At 47.9% G+C, this 26,592-nt stretch overlaps 1 protein-coding gene across 3 annotated transcripts in view; it reads left to right on the top strand.

Moving 5' to 3' along the window:
• The window catches only part of Kif26b (kinesin family member 26B), a 499,922-nt gene extending 474,351 nt beyond the window's left edge, over positions 1-25,571 (top strand). For 2 of the 3 annotated variants that reach the window (XM_029554099.1, XM_008849151.2), the window contains 4 exons: positions 688-4,108; positions 17,146-17,348; positions 17,823-17,973; positions 21,159-25,571. In XM_029554099.1, coding sequence (XP_029409959.1) covers positions 688-4,108; positions 17,146-17,348; positions 17,823-17,973; positions 21,159-21,307 — 3,924 coding nt within the window. In that variant the 3' untranslated portion in view covers positions 21,308-25,571. The remainder of the gene's footprint in view (positions 1-687; positions 4,109-17,145; positions 17,349-17,822; positions 17,974-21,158) is intronic. The other variant, XM_008849153.2, reaches the window with a different exon arrangement.
• The last annotated feature ends 1,021 nt before the right edge of the window (positions 25,572-26,592 follow it).

Below are 26,592 nucleotides of genomic sequence, written 5' to 3'. Positions count from 1 at the left end.
CTCCTCTGCTGATGCTTTCCTAAGATATCCAGCCTGACTCCTGAGAGGGATTGCTAATGGGATGAAAGATGTTGAAGGAGTCTAGGGCTCCAGAGAAAGGGCTAATGCTTTCCTCACGTGGCCCTACTTCCCTGCGTGTCCAGGAGCTTTCTGAATGTGGGATCTTATGCTAACTTGGTGGTTTCGGCAGGATACTGGGTCACTGCATGTCAGTTATCCCATTTTCTAGGGCACAAAGCAAAGCCAGGATAGTGGTAGTGTTGCAAGAATGTTTGAGAAAACCATGGCCCATGTTGATTGGGACAACTGGTGATGAGTGGAATTTTTCCTCCTTTCCCTTTTATGTGCCTTAAAGAAAAAAGAATAAAACAAGGCTTCATAGCCAATGTTCTGAAGCATGGGACTAACCCTGAGGAAAATCAGGTAGGGCCTGGACTGGTCACCTCCTTTCCCAAGCAGACTAACTTGCCAGTGTGCTGTTTGTAAATTATCCTGTGTGCACATATCCATGATGTGAGACAGGGAGGTGCCCTGGTATGGCCCAGTGAGTAGTAGCCACTATGCAGGCTGACCTTCAAGAGCTGGGTCCAGTCAGCAGTTTGCACCTGTGTGTGACACTGTCTTCCTGGGAGGGAGGGCAGTCTTGGAAGAGCTGTTTTCTTAACTATTCTCTCGCTCACATTGCAGTACACGTCAAGTTCCTCTGGGGGAGAAAGTTCCTGTGAGGAGGGCAGAATGCGCAGGCCCACTCAGCTGAGACCCTTCCATGCCCGGGCTCCAGTGGACCCCGACTTCCCCCTCGCCCCGCTGTCTAGTGATCCTGACTACTCCTCCAGCAGTGAGCAGTCCTGTGACACTGTCATCTACATTGGGCCAAACGGCACTGCCCTGTCTGACAAAGAGCTTACTGACAATGAGGGTCCCCCAGACTTCGTCCCCATCGTGCCAGCCCTGCAAAAGACCAGGGGTGAGAGCCGGCCTCTGGAGGCAGCAGAGGCTGCAGCCAACAAGTCAGAAAGGGATTGCCTGAAGTGCAACACGTTTGCTGAACTACAGGAAAGACTAGACTGCATTGATGGCAGTGAAGAGCCCAACAGGTTTCCCTTCGAAGAGCTACCCATTCAGTTTGGGCCAGAGCAAGCAGGCAGATGTGCTTCATTAAGCCAAGTAGCCGAGCCAGACACACTCTCTGAATCCGATAAGGAAGATAATGGGTCAGAAAGTGGCCAGTTGACAGACAGGGAAGGCACAGAGCCCTTGGTATCCAAGATGCAGCAGAATCATTCTCCTGTGCCTGCAGTGATGCAAAGCAGCAGCCCCAGTCCAGCCTCACCCAGGAACATCCCAGGCAGCAGTAGCCAGCACAGCACATCCCAGCTCACACAGAGCCCCAGCCTCCAGAGCAGCCGCGAGAGCCTGAACTCATGTGGCTTTGTGGAGGGTAAGCCCAGGCCCATGGGCTCCCCACGGCTGGGTGTTGCCAGCCTATCTAAGACCTCAGAATACAAACCCCCCAGCTCTCCCTCCCAGAGGTGTAAAGTCTATACCCAGAAGGGGGTGCTGCCCTCCTCTGCCCCACCACCATCGCTGAGCAAGGACTCAGGCATGGTCTCTAGTGAGTCCTTGCTCCAGCCTGATGTGCGTACACCCCCCGTTGGAATGAGCCCCCAGGTTTTGAAGAAATCCATGTCTGCTGGGAGTGAAGGGTTCCCAGAATCTCTGGTCGAGGGTGAGCATCAGGAAGCCCCTCCTGCAGACGCCAAGAAGGAGATTCTGAGCACCACGATGGTGACAGTACAGCAGCCACTGGAGCTGAATGGGGAGGACGAGCTGGTGTTCACACTGGTGGAGGAGCTGACCATCAGCGGGGTCCTCGACAGTGGCCGCCCCACCAGCATCATCAGCTTCAACAGTGATTGTTCAGTGCAGGCCCTGGCCTCAGGCTCCCGGCCTGTCAGCATCATCAGCAGCATCAGTGAGGACCTGGAGTGTTACTCTAGCATAGCACCTGTTTCTGAGGTGAGCATCACACAGTTCCTGCCGCTCCCAAAGTTGGGCCTGGATGAGAAGTCACGGGAGGCAAGCAGCCGGCGCTCCTCCATCAGCTCCTGGCTGAGTGAGATGAGCGCAGGCAGTGACGGTGAGCAGTCTTGCCACAGCTTCATAGCACAGACATGCTTCGGGCACGGGGAAGCCATGGCAGAACCCCCAGCCTCGGAGTTTGTCAACAGCATCCAGAACACCGCCGTGGTGTGCAGAGAGAAGCCCAAGGCAGGCCCTGATAACTTACTCATCTTATCTGAGATGGGAGAAGATTCTTTCAACAAAGCCACTCCCATCAAAAGCTGCAAAATATCCACACTGGGCAAGGCCATGGTTACAATCTCCAACACGGCCAGTCTGAGCAGTTGTGAAGGGTACATCCCCATGAAGACCAACATCACAGTTTACCCCTGCATTGCCATGAACCCCCGAAATGTGCAAGAGCCTGAGTCATCCACTGCTGTCCCAAAAGCAGTCCCCAAAACAGTCCAGTCCCAAGACAGCAAGGAAGCCAGTACAAGGAAAGAGATGAAATTTGAAGATCCCTGGCTGAAACGAGAAGAGGAGGCGAAAAAGGAGAATGTGTACCCCAGTGAAGAAGGGGTTAGGTGTGAGACTGTCCCAAGCCCCCCGAAATCAGAAGCCAGGCCAGAGCAGGAGCAGGATGGCAGGCCTGGCTCCGGTGACAGGCTGAGCAGGAACAGTGGGGAGGTAACTGCCTCGCAGGTGACTGACATTAGGAGAGTTGTGGATGGCTGTGAGATGGCCCTGCCTGGCTTGGTGGCCCAGAGTCCAGTGTATTCCAACAAAAGCCTGAAGTCCAGCAGCCTCCCCAGGGCATTTCAGAAGGCCAGCAGACAAGAAGACCTGGACAGCCTCTTCTACCACTGCCTGGCAGACACCAACGGCTTCAGTGGGGCTCTGGGCACCCAGCCCTCAAAGACAACCCTGGAAAGGAAGGTGGCTTCACCCAAACATTGTGTCCTGACTCGGCCCAAAGGGACACCACCCCTTCCTCCTGTCCGCAAGTCCAGCTTGGACCAGAAGAACCGGGCCAGTCCCCAGCACAGCGCCAGCAGCAGTAGCACCAGCAGCCCCCTCAACCAGCCCTCTACCTTCTTGGCCTGCTTCCCTGATGAGTCCACCAGCAAGGCAAAGGAGTCCAGCAGTAGCAGCAAGCTCTTCAGCGCCAAGCTCGAGCAGCTGGCCAGCAGAACTAACTCTCTTGGCAGAACAACAGTTAGCCACTACGAATGCCTATCACTGGAGCGGGCGGAGAGCCTGTCGTCCATGAGCTCCCGCATGCATGCGGGCAAAGACAGCACCATGCCCCGCACCGGCAGGAGCCTGGGTCGTAGCACAGGAGCCTCGCCACCCAACTGTGGCATCACCCAGTCGGCGGGGGCCTCGCCAAAGGCCAGCCAGTCCAAGATCTCTGCAGTAAGCAAGCTCCTGCTAGCCAGCCCCAAATCACGCAGCCTGTCCACCTCGACCACCAAAACCCTCAGCTTCTCCACTAAGTCCCTGCCACAGTCTGTGGGCCAGAGCTCCAATCTGCCGCCCAACGGGAAGCACATGTCCTGGTCCACGCAGTCACTCAGCAGGAGCCGGGGCTCCGGGCTGGCTTCCAAACTGCCCCTGCGAGCAGTCAACGGGCGCATTTCCGAGCTGCTGCAGGGCAGCGCGGGGGCGCGGGGCGCACAGCTGCGGGCTGGGCCCGAGGCCGAGGAGCGCTGCGGGGCTACCCCGGAGGATAAGCCCACGGCTGCTGCGCACCTGCTGCCATCGCCTTACAGCAAGATCACCCCACCGCGGAAGCCGCACCGCTGCAGCAGTGGGCACGGCAGCGACAACAGCAGTGTGCTGAGTGGGGAGCTGCCACCCGCCATGGGGAAGACCGCCCTGTTCTACCACAGCGGAGGCAGCAGTGGCTACGAGAGCATGATGAGGGACAGTGAAGCCACCGGCAGCGCATCCTCCGCCCAGGACTCCATGAGTGAGAACAGCAGCTCCGTGGGAGGGAGGTGCAGGAGCCTCAAAACCCCCAAAAAACGGTCCAATTCAGGTAGGCACCCAGACGTGGGCTGGGAAGACCCAGGCCTCATGCTTTTGAGACCTCCCTTGCTCTAGGCCAGCCATGATGGGCCGACAGCTCTGAGGGAACTGAGGCCTGAGGTCTTTCCCCAGTACCCTGCAATTTGAGACCTGGGCTAGAGACAACCCCAAAGACTTTGCTGAACAAAATACCCTGTTATGTGCATTCTTACACAACAGGGGACATCTCTGGATGGTTAGCAAGGTGACCGTGATGAGGCCTGGGTGCTGGCACCCAACTGTGGCGGTGCCAGGCAGGGAACCAACTTTTGGTTTCTTTGCTACCCTTTCCCCTCTGCCCAGTCATATAAGTGTTATCTACTCAAGAGCTGAATATTCTACTGGGCCACTACCTTATGACCTAATCGCTGCAGAAGCCTGTATATGGGGCAGGCTGCTTCCAAGAACCTGGCTGTCTCTCTCAGGGACATGGGTAGAGCACAGTTCCTCTTGTTGAAAGTGCAATGGGGAAGGGTCTTCCTCCAGTGCCACCCCAAACACACTTGAGGATAAATGTGCATGGACACCAGCCACAGGTCCTGCAGTGCCCTTCCCCCAGTGTAACACAATATATACCCACCACTATGCTGCCCCTCGTGTTGGTAAGGGGAACCTTTGCCATCTCCAGGAATCTGCTGTCAGAAGGCACCTATGTACAAAGACCTCATGTCTGAGCCCCTAATGTGTTCATTGGAGTTTGGGGTGGACATTTGACAGAAGGTTACAAGGAGCAAGGTGAAGACCAAGGTCAGAGCTGGTAGCCCAGGCATCCAGGGAGTAAATGAGGTGAAAGGTCCATGTACAGAAGTAAGAGGAGGGAGAGAAACAATAGTTTAGGCTATGTAGAGATTTTGTCTGCAATCATCTGTTTACTAGTTCACTAGAATCCAAGGAAATCATCCCTACTTGTTCTTTGGCCCAAGAGCTTTCTTTCTTTCTCTTCCTTCCTTCCTTCCTTCCTTCCTTTCTTTCTCAGGGTCTCCCACATCTCCAGCCCACCTAGAACTCACTATGTGGATGAGGCTGGCCTCGATCTCACAAAGGTCTGCCTGCCTCTGCCTCCCAAGTGCTGAGATTTAAAGGCATGAGCCACCAATGTAGAACATTTTTTTAATGAAACAAAGTCTTACATCCCATGTGCAATTCTAGACCTTGGTTGAGTGAGAGCAGCAGAGTATGATGTCCTCTCCTGCGTGATGTCTGCTCCTGTGTGATATCCACTCCTGTGTGCCACTCTGCAAGTGAGTTTACTGAATCCTCTGCCCTGTATACCAGTGCCACCAACCCATTTAGGATTAAAAGATGGGGTGACACTCATAAGCAGATCCTTTTCTTTCTAGCAGCTGCACCAGGATAGCCCACAGGCTTTTATGATCCATCATGGACTTGCTTTTTTTTTTCTGTATCTGTGAACCGAAGCTCTGCAATGAACCTCTCCATATGAGTGCTGAGATCATTGTCCACCATAAATCATTTGTCTTCCTTGGGTAAAGAAATCAACTTTGAGGGATGACCCAGTTGTATGGTTTCCCATCTCCAAATGCCATGGTATAGAGAACCCTATCTGTTTACCCAGCCCATCATAATCCATAGAACAAGGCCTCAGTGAGACATTTGTTCTAGGTGGACTCAGATACCATCATGACTGTTGGCTTGATGGCATTTGCATTTCCCAGCTGGTGTTTCCTAGGCTCTGCTGTGCTCAGACTAGACTCTTACTTCAATCCTGTCTCAGCAACAGACCTTTCAATAGACCCCCATGTGGATAAGACAAGTTTCTTGCTGTAACACAGCAGCCACTGTGATCTATCACCAGGCCCAAAGGCACTGAAATGTACTGAGATTAGTCACTGAAAATAACAAAACAGTTTATGTACCCCAGTCTTTATGGGAAATAAAACCCGCCTTCCAGGAGCTGATTGACAAGCACTGTTGTGCTATCTACCGAGTGTTGGTCTTCAAAGTCAGGAGAATGGTGTGATGTTTGCTTTGAGGTCACTTGTGTTTTCCTACTAGAGTGCTTGTCTGTTCTCATTTAGCACATCTACCCTTCTGCTTTATTCTTTCACATTCTGGAAGGCTTTTTAATATATTTGTTTGGCTGTTACATTGGAGCGATGTCAAAGAACAAAGAAACAAGTAGAATGTGGTAAAAGAACCCACATGTAGAATAACTCCTGGGGAAACAACCGTGGCTGTGCACATGCCCTTGCTCAGCCAAGTCCTACCCTAACCACTGTCCTTAGAGAGGCTCCTATTAGAAGACTATTGAAGGAAAATGATGAGACATAAAAATGCCAGTGAAGGTGCTGGAGACAGGATTTAATATGGAGTGCCAAGAGCATCAGACCTCTGTGATCAGCCGCCATAGATGGCGGGCTCTGTGATGAATAGTGCAGGGAAGACATGTTCGTTTCGGGTTAGGTGACCTTGTCTTGCTTATTTATGATTATTATTAAGAGAAATGCTGGTTGTCAGACATGATCAACATAAATCAAAAACAACTTCTTTAAGAGAAGCCATAAAACTCCTCAGAGGAAATTCCTAACTAGGTGGCTAGTTCACAGTCTTGGGAGATGTCTGGAATTTAGACTCGTAGAGAAAGATGGGCAGTTATCTCTTATCTGGGATGGCATCTGAGTTTGGAGAATCGTAATTATTTAGCTGCTTTCTTAGTAAAACGGAACTATAATTATGTCCCTGGGAAATAATCCCTGATTCCCTTGCGATGCATGTAACAGTGGAAGCTATCAAACATCATTGTGGTTCATTGTTTCCAGCCCCATCATAGACATCCATGTTGAAGAGTACATGAAATTGGGCTAAGCCACTCCATGGACTGGTGCATAGAGAAGATTAAACTTAGGGTCATAAGCTATGCAACTTTTAATTCGCCTGCCTGGGCTTCAGTGTTCTTACATACAAGTTAAATGATGGATTTGAAAGATAACAGCTGTGGGCCTTCTGCTGGTATCATTATGGGACCACCAATAATATAGAGTAGCGATGGCAATGTGACATTCTTGCCATAAGAAAAGCCTCTGCTGGTCAACTTTTACTATAACATAATACCTGAGAAGATGCTAGATTCCCACAATTCCCTTCAAAGGCATGTCTCCAACAACCTAACACCTCCCACTATATCCCACCAAAGGTCCTTCCACTTCACAATTGTGTCACTCTGGAGACCACACCTTCAGAACATTGGCCTCTGGGATACCCATGATCCAAACTGCAGCGGTTGTTAGACATGAATCAGGCATCCTCTGTACTCCCAAAGCTGGTGATATAGGAGAAGGGGCAAGTGCATAGAATTTAAAATGACCATGGAAAAGTTGAAGTTATTCAGAGAGAAAGGATGAACAACACAAAATAGAACAGACACACTGCTCTGTGCTGAGCAGGCAGTGCAGACCAGCATAGGAAGCTTTTAGATATAGGCAAGATCCTGTATGTCAGAGTAATTGAAGATGGCTGTGGGGAAAATTGGGATGGGCCCAGTCAGGAAGGATGCTGATGTTTTCACAGGCAGGTAAACATCAGCATGTTGGAGGGCTTTGGAAGCTTAGGTAGTCATGGGAGACCAGATTTGGAGCAGTAAGAACATGGTTTATCTGTAATATAGTGGGGTTCACTGAAGAAGGGGAATATTCTTAATGAGCACAGTGAGAGCCTAGAAAATGTAAAGTAGGTGTTGTTATCCCTTAAGCATGTGGGAAATGTTACAAGAACACACATCATTCTGCCTTCTAGATACTTGTACAGAACTACACTAAGAGCATGGTGTCATAGACCTGGCAATGGGGAGTTGTTATAGATGCTTGAAAGGAACTTTAGGTTACTTCTGTGGGTGGATTTTCATTGATTCTTCACAGCCAGCCCTCTGGGATTTGTGACCTGAAGCTGTGTATACCCTAGAGCTCTGAACTAGAGTGAAGACAGTCTCGCCCCACAGGGAGCAGTGTCTGCCCAGCCAGTAGGCATAGAAGCTGCTAAGAAGATGTAAATCAATATGCAATGTATGCCATCCTACACCAGCCGTGCCCCCATCCTAACCCCATCATGTCCCTCTCTATCACACTCAACTCTCCCTGGTCCTCTTTGTCTCTTCCTCTGGTCCCGCATATTGCACACTAACCCTCTTGGGGTTACCTATTTCTTGGCTGGATGGAGAAGTCTGACAGTACACGTGGATCTTGCTCTGGATGAATTTCATTCCCACTGCAGGGTTCCTGGGCCTGCTGCCACTGGCTTCTAGAAAGCTCAGGGCAGAGGGAGGGTCTTGCCTAAAGAGCTGCCTCCAGGAAGCATGATGGCTCTAAGTTATACCCATCCCTGGGCCAGCTTTGCCATGAGCTCCTACAAGGCCTGCTTGGTACCCAACACTGATTCCTTGGTTGTTGGTGGTTGGCAACATAGCTCTACAACTGGACCTGTGTTTCTTATCTAGATAGTTATCAACTATTGTCCTACTGATAGTAAGTGTTTGAAATGCTATGTTTAGTCTACTTTTTTCCCATCATTTTATATACCAAACATGTTTTCCTCCTCTCTTGGTACCAAATGAGCACTGATGTCTGATGGACTAGTTCTGTGAGCTGTCATTTGCCGCCTGTCATGAGTTGAGCTCCCAGGGATAGCCAGATTCATTTCCTAGCACTGCACAGGTATCTATGACTAAGGCCTCTCATCAGACTGCAGGGCATCCCAGGTCTGCTCTGTTGCACATTTGGTTCCCAGGTGTGCTGCCTGGTTTTATTTTTAATGAGCTTAAGAACCAGAGGATGTGGGTATAAAGGGAACTGAGGAAGCCCCACTGAAGATGTGAGAGCACTTCTAAGAGACTAACCAGATACAAGGAAGAAAGGGCTCAACATGAGAGAACCTTTTTGAATATTCAGTCAGGGGAAGAAAGAAAAGCAATGACTCCCTAAGACATAAGGAAGCTCCTTGGACTAGATCCCTGGAGGAGGTGGCACTGGGGCCTCAGGTACAGAATAAGAGTCACAGAGCATATGAGGCAGGCCAAGTTGTGTCCAGAGGGGACTGGGGAACCCTGACATGACCCTGCTTCTCAATCTCCGGGCTGGGACTGTTTGGTCTTTTGTTAGAGCTATACACTCACTATTCTCAGTCTCCCAGGATGCTGTGGTGCTGGTCTCTTGGGGACAAGCAGAACCATAAATGCTGACTCATGTCTTCATTTCTCCCACATCTGTGGCTCCTTCTGGCCTTAGCACTTCATGCTGTGCTGCAGTCCCAGGGTTCTTACTTCAAGCCAGGACACACATGCTGGTGTTGGGACCACACATGCTAGTGAGTGACTGAGGCAGGAGTTTGGAAGGGATAGGGGTGTATTCCCCAGGAAGAGGATGAGGCTTCAACACTCAGAATGCCCATGGTTCCTGATACTAGCCTGAGCCACAGAATCTTCCAACTCAATATGGGTAATTCCCAATACCAGACTCCCCACTTGGATCTCAGCACAGCAGATAACAGAGTGAGATAGATGCTGATGGGCCACGGACACCTCAGTGTAGGCTCCTCGCAGTCCAGCCCAGCCAGAGTTTAAGTGGGTCTGGTCTGGTTGAAACTTTCATTAAAATCCCAGGACTTGGGGGATGGAGAGATAGCTCAGTTACTAAAGTCCATACTGTTCGAGTGTGAAGAACTGAGTTTGATTCCCAGAATCCACATTTAAAATAAAACAAAACAGGCCTGATTGCATGCAGTTGTAACCCCAGGGCTAGAGAGACAGACAGGCAGATCTCTGAGCCTCACTGGCCAGGCAGCCTAGCATGCTTGGTGAACTCCAGGCCAGTGAGAGAACCTGTCTCAAAAAACACAAGGTGTACAGTACCTAAAGAACAACACCTGAGGTTGACCTTTGACTTTCTCAGACATGTGCGCACATGTGTACCCACCCACACGAATGTGTACACACTAACATGAACATATATGCCTAACATAAAGAAAGTATGAGGACTGTCTTTCTTAGACAAAACTTGGCCAATTCATAAAGCAAAATTAGGTAGACAGTTAGCCCAATGTCTTTTCACACACTGAATGCCTGTCCTGACCATGCTGACTGATAGGAGCAGCTTATAGTGGGGCACTACATGACTTCTGCTTAGCTGAGGGTCTCCCCATGGCTTTCTGTTGCTGGTACTCCCCAGATCCCACCAGCAGCCTGGAAGGAAGTAGTCAAGGAAGAAACTGGGGCTCAGCAAAAGCTGGAAACATGTTTGTGAGGTGAAGATGATAGACCATGCAGAAAATCCCAGCCATCTTCTGTGTGTGTGAACCAACCCAGCCCTGTGCCTAGGCTTCTCCTGTGATGACATGGCTTCCGGTACCCTCCAGTGTGAGCAATGAAGGGTATGGTTTCTCCCTCTGAAATGTCCATCAGACCATTGAAAGTCAGCCCTCTGGTCTGACCACAATCCCCTGCTCCAACCCTGAGTTGTCTGTATCACCTACATGAGGCCTCTGAAGAAGACAGGAAAAAAGAAGTGAATGTCAGTTCATTTGTGGAATTGATGCATGGGGAGCTGAACTGAAAACTTCATGGGCAGCCTCGTCACCTGTTCGTGCACACACAATAGATCATGCTCATACCCCTCCCCGCCACCAGGCCACAGTGAGCTCACACTAGGCTCTCATATTTCTGTTGAGCTTTTGTAGCTCTGTGAAATGACTCTCCAACCAGGCCTGTCCACTCTTCTCTGCCCCATCAGAGGGATCTACTACTATCACTCATGATGCTGTCACTTGGGTATAAGCCAGAGACAGGGGTTAGCAGCCTTGTTTTTGACATTTCCCCATCTGATCACATGATGGATTCATTGATGCAGCACCATCCATTCAGGATGCTCCCAGGTGCTTGATTCACAGGAATGTGTGAGCTAAATGGTGGTGAGATTGGGCCATTCATTACACAGCAGTAGATAACTAACACTTCATCCCTCCCTGTGACTCTACTCAGCTCCTCCTCTATGTTCTGCAAACTGAGTCATCCTGGCACTGCCTGAGGCTGTCTAAGGGCACCCAGCTCTTTTCAGCCGCTGAGAGACCCCCCTCCCACACACATTCTACTACTGACTTCCACTTCATAGGGGTATTTTCCTGCCTTGTCAGAGCAGGTAAGGAGGATAGACTCACTTTGGCCATGGTCTGAGCATACCAGTTATAATTTAAAGGTGAAATGTTCCCCCATAGGATCATGTGTTTGAAAACTTGGTTCCCAGATGGTAAATTGTCTTGGGAGCTTCTAGAACCTTTAAGAGGAAGCAGGTCTCTAGAGAGTAGGCCTTGAGGCTTATGAGCAGGCTCTACTTTCCACCAGAGCTCTCCCTACTTCCTGCTCACTGAGATACAACTACCTGTGTCACATTCCTGCTACCTCAGATAAGAGTCACTGGGCCTTCCCCACCATGATGGTCTGTATCCCCTGGAACAGAGGCCAAAATGAATCCTTCCTTCCTTAAGTCCCTTCTGTCAGGAAAAATAAAGAATTTGAGCAACACCTTTATCAAAGCTGGATAAAAAGGGAGAGGAGCTGCTTTGAGAGCATTTGGCACCTAGGAGAGCTGCCCATGTGACCATGTTAGGTCCACTTGGATACCCCATGCTTCACTCTACCCCTACCCAGACAGAGCTGCACTTTTTGCTCTCCTGGTACTCAACTCTACTCAACTTCCAGGATATCCCTTGGGGTTCCTATTTCACAGAGGTCAGATCTCATAGCTGCAGAACAGCTTGCTGGGAATCAGCTGGCTTGATACAGCTATCAGATTTGAACCCTGAGACAAACATTTGCTTTGCCCCTTGGGTTCTGTTCCTTGGTCTCATAGATCAATGCCTGCACTTATTAGGGGGAGAGGAGGAGAGAGGAGAGAGAGAGGGAGAGGGAGAGAGAGAGAGAGAGAGAGAGAGAGAGAGAGAGAGAGAAAGAGAGAGAGAGAGGAGAGACAGAAGATGAGGGTTCTGAAAAGTGAGATAGAGGTCTTCGTGTGAAGAGGGTGTTTTGTAGAATTAAATTCACTCTGTACCAAGTGACTCTTTCTGTGTACTGTCAGGGAAGTGCATGGGTAGCTTCCACACTCCCAGCTCCCTAGGGCAGGCCCAGTAGTCAGTGAGGAAGCAGCTCCTTAATCCACACTGAAGAATTCTGGCCCTTTCTCTCTGAGGTCGTGGGATTTTGATTTTCACTTTCCTTTGTAATCCTTGGATCTCTCAAAGCTGCAGACAAGGAAGTTATTTCTTTCTAGAAGGGCCACCAGGCTGAGCAGGCCACCTGGCTCAGCACTCAGCAGGGAGAGCCCTCTGGTGTTAGGGTAGGGATGGTCAAGTGGTTGGCAGGGAGGAGAAAGATTCTCACAGACAGGGCATTAAGGACCAGCACAGGGCACCCGACTACGCACTGACCCACACAGGCTTCTTCAGATTCCCCAGAACACTTGAGACCATGCAGCCACTGGGTTCTCAGGGCTGCCCTATGGCAAGCTCTCTCTTGCTCTCATCTGTGTTAAATTCACATGCATTAGTTGGGCATGTTAGTGGGGTTTATTGTGGCATCCCCACACCCACATGTAGCATGCATTGATCAAGTCTCACCTCCCTTTCCCATACTCACCCCCCCATATATACACATAATCCCTAGCAGTCACTATTCTGCTTTCAGATCTACATTTTTAATTTCCACATAGAAGAATAAATGTGGTCCTTTTTTCTCTGTGTGACTATTTCATTTAACATAATGTTCTTAGTTTCGTGTATTTTTTAAAATATTTTATTTCTTATTTTAATGTATATGAGTGTATTGCTTGCATGTGTGTAATTGCATCTGTGTTGTGTGTGCAGTGCCCTTGGAGGTCAGAAGAGGATGTTGGATTCCCTGTAACTGGCATTATGGATGGTTGTTAATGGCCATGTGGGTGCTTGGAATCGAACCCGGGTCCTCTGTGAGTGCAGCCAGTGCTCTTAACTGCTGAGCTGTCTCTCCAGCCCCTAGTTCCATGTATTTTGCTGCATATGACATGGTTTCATTCTTTACGGCTGAATGGTACTCTTGTATTTGTGTGTGTGTGTGTGTATATATATATGTGTGTATATATATTATTGTAAACATCATATATATTCTGTGTATGAATAGTGCTCCAGTAGGCATTGCTGTGTCTCTTTCATATGCATATTTTATTTCCTTTTCATATATACCTTGTAGTGAATGGCTAGTCAGATGGTAGACCTCTTTTTAGTTGTTTAGGAATTCTGTGATGTTCTCCACAATAACTGTACTAATTTACATTCCCACCAACAATATATGAGAGTTCCTTTTAATCTACAACTTCATCAAAAGTATTTCTTTTAATAATCTTCTTTTAAATGCATTTATTATGTGTTACTATTAGTGTGTATGTGTGTATGTGCACACTTGCTTGCCACAGTGCACGTGTAGAAGCTAAAGGGAAACTAGATGGAGTCGTTGCTCTTCTTCTACCTTTTATGTGGGTTCTGGGAATCAAACTCACATCTCCAAGCCTGCATGGCAAGCACCTTTACCCTTAGCCACCTTGCTGTCTACTCCCCTGGTAGTCCTTCTAACTGGAATGAGATGGCATTCCGTGGTAGTTTCCTTAAGTGATGCTTTTTCTTTTAAAAAAAAATGTAAATAACTATATTGGGAGTTAAATTCTTTTTTTTCAATGTATATTTTTATTAAATTTTTGTGCATTTCATACAATACGTGTCAATCATATATAGACCCCCCTTCCCTATTTGCTTCCCCCACCCCATTGCTCACCCACAGGATTTCATGCATTCTGTCATATATGTTAAGGTCTATCAAGTCAAGTTTGTGTACCCAGATGTCCTTCAGTGTGAGTTCATTCACTGGAGCCTGTTCATCTTATCTGGCATCACTCCCTTAGAGAAAATCAACTCTTCCTCCCCAAGCAGTGATCAGCTGCTAATAATTCCTCAGCTAAGGTTGGGGCTTGCTGTCCGTTTCCCCAGTTCTGTGCTGTTTTTGTCTACTTGAATTTGCATGAGTCTTGTACATGCTGTCACCATTGCTGTAGTTCATATGAATGCGTTCCCAGAAGCCTGTAAGACTGTTCCCTTATGGTCATGCACCACCCCTGGCTCTTACAATCCTTCTGTTCCCTCCTTCTACCATGGTCCCTGAGCTGTGGGTGGGTGAGGTTTAATACAGGAGTCTTATTCAGGGACACACACTCTGCAGTCTCTTATTCTCTATACTTCGGCCATTTGTGGTTTTCTGTGTCCATCACCCTCTGTTGTACAAGGAAGCTTCACTGGTAAGAGTTGAGAGATGCATTAACATTTCCTCTCCTCCCTGTTCCACATGTTACATGAGCCTTAGGTACAGAGGTTCCATTGAAGATTTTGATATGCATTTTTGCTGTGGGCTAATGATACTAAGCATTTTTCCATATATTCATTGGCCATTTATAGTTTGTCTTTTAAGACATGTCTGTTAAGATCATTTGCCCATTTTAATTGGATTATTTATTTTTCAGTTCCTTTAATATTCTGGACATTAACACCCTGTTAGATGAATAGCTAGCTAAGATTATCTCCCACCCTCTAGTCATCACTTCACTCTGTTGACTCTTTAGCTTTTAAGTTTGGTGTAATCTCATCCGTGGATTTTGGTTTCCTGTGTTTAGGATTCTAGCCAGAAAAATCATTATTTCAATGTCTTGAAGGGTTTCTCCTATATTTTCCTCTAGTAGTTTCAAAGATATGATTTTCATGCCATTTTCCCAGCACCATGTATTGAAGATGTGGAATCAGTTGTCTGTTGTCTGGAGATTCTCTATGGAGAGTCAGCTATCTTGTATCTGGGTCCTCTGTTCTGTTCTGTTCTGTTCTGTTTCTCTCTGTATCTGTTTGGAGATCAACAATACATTATTTCTATTACTTGTCATCTCTAACCCAGTCAGAAGTCACTTCCTGTGTGTTGTTCACATCCCCAGAAAGATAAGTGCTTTGAAAACAATCAAAAGCATATTTATCCTCAGTAAGCATCTATTATGTGCCAAGTTCTGTGACATTTAGTCCCACTACATCTGTGTTAGTTGGCTTTGTGTTATTGTGGCAAAGCAGCTGAGATGAACAACTTTGGAGAGGAAATACTTATTTAGGCTCATGGTTTCAGAGCTTTTAGTCCATGGCTGCTTGATCCAGTCCCTCTGGGCCACAGATCACCATGACAGGAAAACTTAGCAAAGCTGCCCAACCCATGGCAGTAAAGAAGCAAAGAGAGGAAGAAGAGAGGTTGGAGTCCCTCTCAAGGGCATGTTCGCCAAGTGACTTAACTGTCTATCACTAGGACTAACATCCTGAAGGCTCTCTCACCCCCCAGAAGGACCATAAGCCAGCAACAAAGCCTTTCATACATGGTGGTCAGCAAATGATTAAGATCTAAGCCATAGTAACACCTTTGGGGAAATTATTTATCATCTGATTTTTTTATTTTAAAATATAGACTGTAGAAATAATGTATGGCAAGGTAAACTGCTTGCCATATGAGTGTGAGGACCTGAGTTCAGTGTCCAGAACCCATGTTTAAAATACAAGTTGGGGGTTTGTAATCTCAGTGCTGAAAAGCAGATCCCTGGGCCTTGCTGGTCAGCTAGTCTCACCTACTCAGCAAGTAGTCCTGGGACAGAGAGAGGCCCTGTCTCTGGATGAAACCTGGAGAACCACCTCTGGTCTCCACACATGAACACACATGCACCTCTACCCACAGCCCTGTCTCTGGATGACACCTGGAACACACATGCACCTCCACCCACACATGTATCTATACACATACATGTAATTGCAAAGGAAATACTAATACCTTGAGCAAACTACTTGCAATCTTTGTACTTTGGTTTCCTCTCATGTGGGAATTAAATGAGATGCTTTGCATACATTAGTCAGGACTAGATTTGTCTGTGACAGAAAACCCCCTTAAGGATATAGAGACTTATTCTTGTCTAAAAGTTTCCATGTGTTGGGGCTGGAGAGATGACTCAGCAGTTAAGAGCACTGGCTGCTCTTGCAGAAGACCTGGGTTCAGTTCCCAGCACCCACATGGCAGCTAACAGCCATCAATAACTGCGGTTCCAGGGGATTCGACACCCTCTTCTGACTTCCGAGGGCATTGCAGGACACAGGTGCACTTACGTAGGCATTACACCCACACACATAGAATGAAAATAATATTTTTTTTTAAGCCTCCAAGTGTTGAGAGCCTAGGTTCCCTGACTTGCTTGTCTGATGTTTATGAACATCATCTCATAGATCACTCACTGGGTCTGTGTTTCGTTCTGGAAAAAGGAAAAAGGACAAGAGTGACAGACACCTGCCCTTAAGTGCCACTTCTACTTTCAAGCCATGAGTGAAAAGTTGGTGATATGAACTACACTAGAGTGTTGTCTCTACCACAGACCACCATGCACCTGACTAAGATAAGGGTCTTTCTTGCTGAGGCTGGGACTGTGGCATGGTGGCAGAGCATGCATCTGGTGAATGTAGAACTGGGGGGTTCCATCTCCAGGACCCCAAAAAAATGATAGATAGTAGGGGGAACCTGCAGTTTTTGTAACAGTGTAGAAGGCTTGTGATGGTGCCTGATACATGCTCAGTGCTTAGGGCACTGCTGTTGTAAGTAAATTTTCTGGAACTCTTACAAATACAACATCAAACCCTAAGACCTCTAATTTCATTGGAACACCTGCCCCTGCCCAGGATGTGCCAACCCAGCTCAGGTTCTTGCCTGTATGTGGTGGTGCCTGCTGGGCAGTGGCTCTGAAGGCTGACAAGGATTTTGCTTATCTTCTTTGGATGAAGCAAGTACTGGATTAAGAAAGTGATGGCCAACGGGGTAGTGGGACGATGGAGAGTTTCAAACACAGCTCCGCAGCTGACCTTGGGGTATCTGTCATGATCCCTTACATTCAAGTTCACCAAAGCACCTGTGGCTTCTCATCTTAGGTTCTCAGAGACGGAGGCTCATTCCAGCGTTATCCCTTGATACCACCTCACCTGTGAGAAAACCTGCCAGCAGCACGGGGGTTCGCTGGGTGGACGGCCCCCTGAGGAGCACCCAGAGGGGCCTCGGAGAACCTTTTGAGATTAAAGTCTATGAAATCGATGATGTAGAGCGCCTGCAGCGGCGACGAGGGGGCACCACCAAGGTGAGGCCACTCCCTCCCCAAGGGTCCCGGTTCCCCTAAGGAAGAAGACTCCACAAGGGCCTTCCCAGGTTTCTGGTATGGGCAGTGGGTGTTGAAAGTGGGCTCTGGACCCAGCCACAGACTCTGATGAAAGCTCCATGTTTTTCTCCTGGAACATCTTAAGGGCGCATGAGCAGGGACCCAATGCACTGGCTTCTTGTCTTGAAGTTTCTTGCCTTAGTGCAGGCCAACACAAATGCAGCTTGGAACACCATGTGCTTTCTAGGTTAGGACAGCCTACAGCCGTCTCCCTGGGAGTTGGGTTGTCTGGACTTCAAAGCGCCAGGTCCCCTGCCACACATCCAGGAAGCCCAGCTCTTGTCATCAGCTCCACTCACAGTGTTTCTCTCTAGAGGAGGCTGCAGCACTGGGTGGGAACAGAAAGCCCTCTTTGCTTTTATTTCTCTCTACCCGCAGTCTCTTCTCTGTACACAGGAGGTCATGTGCTTCAATGCCAAGATGAAGATTCTGGAGCATCGGCAGCAGAGGATTGCCGAGGTCCGAGCCAAGTACGAGTGGCTGATGAAGGAATTGGAGGCAACCAAACAGTACCTAATGCTGGACCCCAACAAGTGGCTTCGTGAATGTAAGGCCCATTAGTGCATGTGCATCCTTGCCACCTGGCAGGTTCCCAGTGATACAGGCTAAGGTCCAACCCAGGATGGTAGCTATACAGACTGTCTGCATCCAATGCCTGAGGCTCATGGGATGGAGATGTCCTGCTGAAAAGCCATCCTACCCTCAGGCCAGGGCAGTGGGGGGTGGGGAGGAGTCTTCACACAAGCTACTTTTTCAAGGGTCTCAGTCCAGAGCACCTGAAAATAAAATTTATTTTTCCCTTACAAGTGACAGAAGACTACGCAGACAGGAAGGCTTCTAGGTCAAGACTCACAGGGCTTTTCTAGCCTAAAGTAGACCAGAACTCTAGCGCTCTTGATAGGGTAGGGTGTGTGACCCTATAACTACTCCCAGTGACCCAGGAAGCCCGAAGACCAGCCCTTGGGTTATCTCCACTCAACTGAAAGTCCAGGTAGCAGTGACCACCTAATACCTATTCAGAGCAGGGCTGCTTTCTTTAAAAAGCACATTTGATTGTAGCTTATTTATTTGTTCCTAATCATTCCATTTACTGTAAAATAAGGTGTAAATCTGCTCCAATTGTTACATTAATATGAGAACCAATGCTGGAAGACTGTCTGTGGGTATAAATCATTCGTGTTGTTAAAATGTTCTCTCCCTCCAATCCTGCCCAGCCTTTCCCTCCAACCCTCAGCTGCCTATACCCCTATTGTGACACTCTTCCCCTGCATGTCACCTGCTCCTGGTGCTCCCTGCTGGTGGAACCTGGGGACTTAGATTTGCGGTCCAAAGAGCTGGTTTAAAACACTGGGGAAATGATACAGATAAAGAAGAAAATACCAAGATATACCAGCCTCCCAGCGGCGCCCAACACCTGTAACAGTCTGTTTTCACTCTCTCTTCATCGGAATAGGCAGTAACACCCCCAAGTAGCTCAGAGGATTCTTGTGACTGTAACTAGTGTATGTGGAGCAATCTGCAATGTTGGGTTGTATCTATGATTATGCTCACAAACCTGATTTGGACACTGGCTTTGCCACATACTAGCTGTGTGACTGAGTAAAATGTCTGACTCTCTGAGTCTTGATTTCATTCATTTGCTGTAAAAGAGGAAGAATGTCTGCTTCATAGGTGCTTCTTGGCAGTGATAAGTACTTACACTGCATGGTCAGGAGTCTGGCATCCGGTAGGAACGGTGACCATTATCCATCACCTAGGTGTTCCCAACAGGAAGCCGTTCCTTAGTGCTCGCTTGCACTGTATGTGATTAGGTCCTTGGTTAGAACTTTGGACAAAGACACAAACTGTCCCTCCAACAGCGTTTTCATCTAAGGTACAGATGAGGCCAACAAGACAGAAATGAAGACATTAGCTAAAATCTGATGGAGGCGTAAACACACAACCTGACGCCTCTTTCTCCCTCCTCTGTTTCCTCCTTTCCTTCTTCCGTGGAACCCTGGGCACTTCCTGAATCCAGGGGCTTCCCTTAGACAGCACCCTCATTTTTAAAGTCCTCACTGAAATTTCCTTTTTCAAGAGCATCTTAGGCAAGCTTGAAAATGATCATCTTTTTTTCTGGGGTGTGAATGAGCCACACATCAGTACACGTGTGGCTCAGATGCTTAGAGAGCACCATGCTCTTTTTCTACCTTGGCACATGTCAAGAGTCAGTGATTTTTTTTTTTGATACCAAGAAAAACATGAAAAGGGGAAATATAGATTGTTTCTTTAAGATGAATTTAAAGCAGAAATGAAAACAAAACAAAAACCAAGGCTGTGCACTGATCTCACCCGTGGGTAACAGGCTGGATGAGAATGGTGATATGCTAGGGTCCACCTTGAACTTGTGTTTTTCCTCTTTAAGCCCCTTCATGAGGGTTTGGGGGGCTATGATATTGCCCAGTGTTCTTATGGTTGGGGGTGGGGGTTCTGATTTCAAATTACCGGGACTGGGATGCATGGGCCCTGGGCCTGTTTCTAGCTGCAATCCTTATTAGCATATAACTTCAAACAAGGCACCTCTGGGTAGACTGGGGATGCCTCTGTAGAAGAAGTCTGCTCATTATAGTCCCTGGTGTTCCTGTAGCACGGTGTGGATTCAAGCCAGTGCACATTTGTATTATTTTATTCTTGTCAGCAACTCAAGGGGAAAGGACAGGCAGAGTGGGAATTCCTACATTTGTGCTGCTGTTAAGGAAATGATGACAGCAGAGCTCGTGTTGTGCAGCTGGGAGCCTGATGTGAGGCTCCCGCTAGGTCCCCCATCCCCAGCAGTTGCTGTCCATGTTGCCCTCCCGACTGGGGACTGTTTATAGCACCACTAGAGCTGGGATCAGGCTGCCTACCCCTCTGCCCAGGCACCATGGAACAAAGAAGGGGACCCAAGGCCAGGAAGGATTAACCCCAGGCCCCTGCCCCTCAGGAAGGGGAGGACATGGACCTTTGGCGGTGTATAGGCCTCAACCCAATGCAAGATGTCCTGGCCGTTTGACTCAACTTATCTTTTGAGTTTAATTGTTAATACGGGTTTTATTTATATACCATCAATTTTCCCCCAATAACCAATGGGTATGTGAGACTACATGAAACAGGGTCAGGTGATGGCTCATGCCTTTCACCCCAGCACTCAAGAGGGAGTCAGGAGGGCCAGGGGATTAAGGTTAGCTTCAGCTACATAGAGAGTTAGAGGCCAGCCTAAGATACACCAGAGCCTGTGTCAAAAAATCAAAACCAACCAAGCAAAAATTGAGGCAGGGTCAGGAGTCCCAGCCTGAGGGCAGCTACATGTAGCTCAGAAAGAGGAGCCTACTTCCTCTAGAGAGGTGGTATCTGTATGTCACACAAGTGAGACCACCACCACAAAGGAAGGAGTCTCCCTTCCCTAGCTTGAAGAGCTGCTTGCCTTGGTTAACAACTGGTGAAATGGAAGCCTTACAAATCTGTGATGGTGGCTGTGGCTAGAAGAAGGGACAGGACTGTGCTAGACCATGACCATGTTCCTCAGAATTGTCTCCAAATGTTAATGATCTAGAAATCATGATCAGTGTTCCCTTCTCCTCAAAAAGGCCAAGGACCAGGCAGGAGGGAATGTTAGGGTTGCCCAGCACAGGTGAATTTAGACCTGTAGAGATGGGGGTTGCAGCTCTTCTGGTGAATGGCTCTCAGGTCTCCATGGACTCCTCTCTCTTTCAGTTGACTTGGAACAGGTCCTGGAGCTGGATTCCCTGGAGTACCTGGAGGCACTGGAGGGCGTGACAGAGCGTCTAGAGAGCCGTGTCAACTTCTGCAAGGCCCATCTCATGATGATCACCTGCTTTGACATCACCTCCAGGCGCCGATAAGGAATGAGGGCCCCTGAGCTGTCAGTCCCTCACTCCTAAGGACTTCAGCAGGACACTGCCCTCCCAGACCCTCTGTGCTGGCAACACTCGAGACATTAGGACGAGGATGAAGGTCGGTGGCAAGTCTAGAGTGAGCGTGGAGTGGAAGGCGATGTTTCCTTTGTTTTCTGTAGGAAAGAGAGGTGCATACACCAACATGTGGAAGGAGAAAATGATGGGAGGCCCCGTGAGACTGAGAAAGCACTTTGAGGTACCTTAAAGAACTCTGTACATAAGGACTGCTAGCAGAGAGACTCTTGCCTTGCGGTTGTGAGGAAGGGGAGGGCGACGCGAAATTGCCGTTGATAGCGAAACACCAAGATGACCCAGAATGACAGTTTAAGTGCCTTGCAAATCTTTATGATTATCTAAACATTTATGTTCAAACTTTCTTGTGTACAGATGGTGCTAGTCATAAAGAAAACCAACAAAACAGAAAACCCAACACATTTTTTGAAATGTATTTACGGCTTGTTTTCTCTTGGTGTTTTATCTTGTTTTTGACTTGCTGTTTCTAAGGAAGTTGTGTTTGTAGAGATGTTTCCTAATCAGTATTGCAGATGAATAAATGTTAAGTGTCTTTCATGGTTATTCTGGTAAGGCCACTCAAATAGAATGTGGAGACCTGCATGGGCACAAGCCAGTGTGTTTCCCAGTGAGGTTTGGAAGGGCACGTGACACGGGATGACACCTTCTACAAACAGCAGTTCAGCCAACCATCCCAGGAGTCCTGCATAAGCCGGTGAACATAAGTTTCATCAGTTGGGAGAGATGTCTTTAAAGGAAAGGGTCCTGGGTGACCTGGGCCCCACCTTCTCCTTGTAAGTGGGATATTTGTTTCATGTATCCTCCCCCCACCCCATCCATCCAGAAATGTCATGGTTTTCAAAACAAGTTCATGTTCATTTCTAGTCCAAAGACTCTAGATTGAATGCTTGAACCATTCCAGCAGAGTTGTGTTTGTTTCCATTTTGTGAAGATATTGAAGCAGGGTGGGGGCTGTCTATGTTGAGAACTCCTCACACGCTCACACAGGCTCAGAGATTCAGCACGGTTTAGAGCAACAAGGGGCGTTATGATTGTACAGCTTTCTACCACCCAGAGTCCCACCTAAGAGCAAGAAATCAGCTCTCCCCTGTCCTAAAGCCTCTGCGGTACCCAGGATAAGGCTTGTTCCTGCAGCCTTAGTATCTAGAGGCACAGAGAGGCTTCCCATCTCTAAGTCCCAGAAGAGGCAAGGCATAGCTAAGTGGACACGGTACTTAAGTCTTGCTTCTGAGAACTGAGGACTCCATTCTCAAATTACTCCACTCCCTTCAAGATCTTTAGACACAGGTTAGGGATAGAGAGCTGAGGCATAGAATGGTCCAGGATTCCCTAAACACAGCCTGGAGCCACTGGGGCATCTGAGCACCTTAGACGAACCAGGTGCCCTCTGCAGCCTGCCTGTGCACACATGTGCTCAGGGTTTCCTACAGAGGACTCCATATCTTCACCCTCCCTGTGACATATCCAGACCTGGTCAACTAATCAACTCCTGAGCCCTAGATTCTCCCCAAGGAGCATCTTTGCATTTCTTGATCAGCCCTCTGGACACATGTAGCCCAGCACAGCAGGCTATATGGCCAGCAGGGCTCCACAAGCAGGAACTGAGGTCATATGAGTGTCATGGCACCTGATCCTCTTCTCAGAACAGGCACAGATAGCCTATCAGCTTGCCTGCTTCAGAAGTCCGCTCTGTGGACCCAAAGCCGTCTCCATGGGTCACAAGTCCAGCTTTGCACCTTCTATAAGAGTCAACTCCTAGGCCAAGATGTCCCAAACTGTTGGTTGAATGCTCTGAGCTCTGCAATGGCCTGTTTCTTCTCTGTGTGTTCTACAAATCTAACAAGTGTGTCTCCTGAGATGCAGGGCCTCCTGAATTCCTCCCCAGCATCATTCTGTAGGGAGTCCTGGGCTCAGGGCCCATCAGCCTTGTAACGCATGTATGCATGGGCCTGCTTAACAACAGTGCTCTTGGAAGCTTTCTGACCTACGAGGATACCAATCTTTTCACTTCGAGCATCTGTTTTGAAACATATTTTCATGATTTTTTTCCACGAAATGCCTTAGTGGGGAATTTTCAAAAGTGAAGATGCCTTTCTATTGTTTTCTAATGTTTTCCCCTCTTAGGAGCAAATTCATTTGATTAGTATTCCATGAGCATAGCTTTGGCCTCTTCTCCCTTAGCCCTGAGGTCATCAGGCCCCAGTGACATTAGCAGGTCACCAACAGAGCCCAGTGCCTTTACTGGAGCAAGGCAAAGCTGACACATCTGTAGAGAACTGACCTTCAGTCAGTAGATTCCCCCGGTAGACTGACCTTCAGTTTTCTCCCGCCCAGCAGACTGGCTTCTCAGGAGGCCATATCATTTCACTGGACACCCCAGAGAATCCAGAGCACCCTGGTGCAGGAAGACATCTATGTGAAATGATGTGTATATCTTGTCCATTCTCCCCGTGCCCTCCTAAGTAAACTGAAAGCATCTTAATCTGCTAAGCTGCATTATTATCTTAACTGATGAGTCCTGCAGAGACCTCCTGTACCCTTTGCTCTAATGTACCTATTCCAGTCCTGCCTGTACGAATGTTCTTGAGGCAAAAAGAAACAGTTCTAGTACCTGGTGACCAATCCAGTGTGAGCTGGTTCCAGTTCTGTTTTGTGTTTGGGGACAAAAAAAAAAAAAAAAAGAAAAAGAAAAAAAAAAGAGGGCAGAGGAAATGTGAAAGAAAACCCATTTCTATTTCATTATCTGGCCGTAGCAAGACCAAAAGCATTTTTTTGAAATTACTATTTAGGTGCATATATCTTACTTAAATTCTGTCCATCCCCATGCACTCCCATTCCCCCAGGCTCCAAATATTTTAGCATGAGGTAGAAGCATTGGCAGTGGAGGAAAACTAAGGTCCAGAACAGAGGCACTGTTCCTCCAGGAAGGAGCCCTTAGTGCATCTCACCACAGGGCTTGCTGCTTTGAGGAGTCTGCGTTTGCTTTATCTTGGCTTTCGATCCCCATCTGAGAGCTGGAACCTTTGATCTTGTCCTTGAACTCCCCTGGACATCTTGGGAAGCTGTCTCTTACTTTCATCTCTGCAAATTGAATCGGCACCCTTTGCTGTGGTTGCAACTCCAATTGCTGTTCTGAACACAGGGAGCCTATGATGCAAATGCAGAGGTGGGTCCCATGGTGACAGTGGTGGGATTCAAACAAGGACCCCCGAGTAGAAGAGAACACCATGCAGCCCCAGGCTTGTGGGAAGGGGATACACTTGGCAGGCGAGAACTGCCCTGTTTGTCACAAACCAGTCCTAAGCCTGGAATCCATTATCCAGGAAGGACTACTTAGGTGATAGTTCAAAAGGACTGACACATGCAGGCTTGTGCTGCAAAGACTTCCATTCAGGTGCTAAACAAAAAAAAGCCTTTGCCACATGGATGTAGCTCTCACATCCTTAGGAACGAGCCTCCTTCCTTGGCCTTCAGAGTCTCATGCTCCCCATTAATTTAGTTCATTCATAAGCCTTCCTCAACAAGGTTTATATTTCAAACCAGCCGTCTGTCCTTGACGTCACAATGTAGAAGGTAAAGCTAGCAAGAGCCAATTTGCTCAGTGCAAACACTGGTCCTGTCCTGTTGCTGGCTACAGCCCATCTGTAACTGAGCCTGGAGCAAATGTTTTAAGATTCCTTATTGTAACAAGAATTCTAGTCTGTGAAAGAAATTACTAACAATGAGTTCCTTTGAAAATTGAAAACAGATTTCCTGAATGTTGCTCTTTCCTGCTGGGACAGATGCAAAAACATTTCCTCCCTTTTAGGGTAGTTTGTCTTAAACCCGGAAGCCTGGGCTGTCTAAGACAGGTTGAACGTGCTGTGTGCTGTCAGTTGAGGCTGCTGACTAAGCAGTCCACAGCCATTGTCTCTGGAGCCTCCCTGCCACTGCCTGGCCGTGTGGTCCAGCTTTCCACATTACAAGGAACATCCTCTCTGCTAACCCAACCAAGACAGCCCTGCAGAGGGAAAAGGCCGGCACAGACCACTCTCCTCTGTGCCAGGCTAAACAGCCTAGGGATCAGTTTCACAGACAGGTTCCGTAAATGTCTAATTTTTTTTGGCAAGTGTTAGAAATGTAGCATTCCTTTGCACTATAGTGCATTTCTCCTCCAGAAAGTATCTGTAACTATTTTGTGTAAAAAAAAAAAACCATGGCCCTAGGGCTGGAGAGATGGCTCAACAGTTAAAGAGCACTGGCTGTTCTTGCAGAGAACCCACATGGTAGCTAACAAAGATCCGTAACTCCAGTTCCAGGGAACCTAACGCCCTCTTCTGACCTCCGTGGGCATTGCACGACATGGGTGCACTTGCATGCATGCTGGCAATACCCTCATACAGATAAAATAAAAATAGTAAAACATTTTTAAAAAATGTGTCCCTTAGCAATCTTTCTGACGTGTCATAAAGAACATGTTTCTATGTGACAAACTCCGTTATTGCCACAATAATAAAAGCAGAATTCCAGTCCAAGAGATGCTCTTAAAATTTTAGTCTATCATCTCAAAAAATGTTCTTTTTAATTCCTAAGAGCTAAGTGGTCCATCCCTAAACACATACATTCTACTTTTGGGTGACCCGATGCAGAGCCTGAGGTGATGTCACAGTATTAGACAGGCAATGGCACTATGGGTGGAGCTAAGACTTCACACCTGATGAATACGCCCACATATAGTAGTTCCCAGTGTTACGTGTGTGGAGGTGACCTCTCCAATCCTAATGCTCATGTATCTGTTTGATGTGTGCAGAGACCTCCCCACTGACTCTTGTGTCTCTACTCACCACATGCCATGATGTTCCTGTTCTCCTACACTGCCATACTCGATTTATGGAGAAGTCATCACTGATTTGTGACCTCAGAATATTGTCCTGTAGCATTGCTGGTGTTTCTGGATTTGTGTATCATGGTCAGGAAGGCCCACCATGTGCTGTTTGGTCAGTCTGTGGTTGTCTTTTCTTCTGTTTTTCTCACTCCAGCAAAGTGAGTTAGCAGAGACACAGGTGGGGGAGGGGGGATGAATGAGGAGGACAGGGATGAGGATCACATCCTCCAAGTTCAGAGATTCTCCTCCAGTCTTAGCTCTGTAGTAGGTAGCCATGGGGGATGAGACAAGGCTCTTCCTTTCAAGTCTACATCATAACGGGCTTGGGAATCAG

The sequence above is a fragment of the Nannospalax galili genome, unplaced genomic scaffold (genome assembly GCF_000622305.1).
Source record: "Nannospalax galili isolate Female #2095 unplaced genomic scaffold, S.galili_v1.0 scaffold543, whole genome shotgun sequence".
Lineage (NCBI taxonomy): Eukaryota > Metazoa > Chordata > Mammalia > Rodentia > Spalacidae > Nannospalax > Nannospalax galili.
The sequence above is the reverse complement of the archived record's forward strand: the minus strand, read 5'-3'. Positions and strand labels throughout refer to the sequence as shown.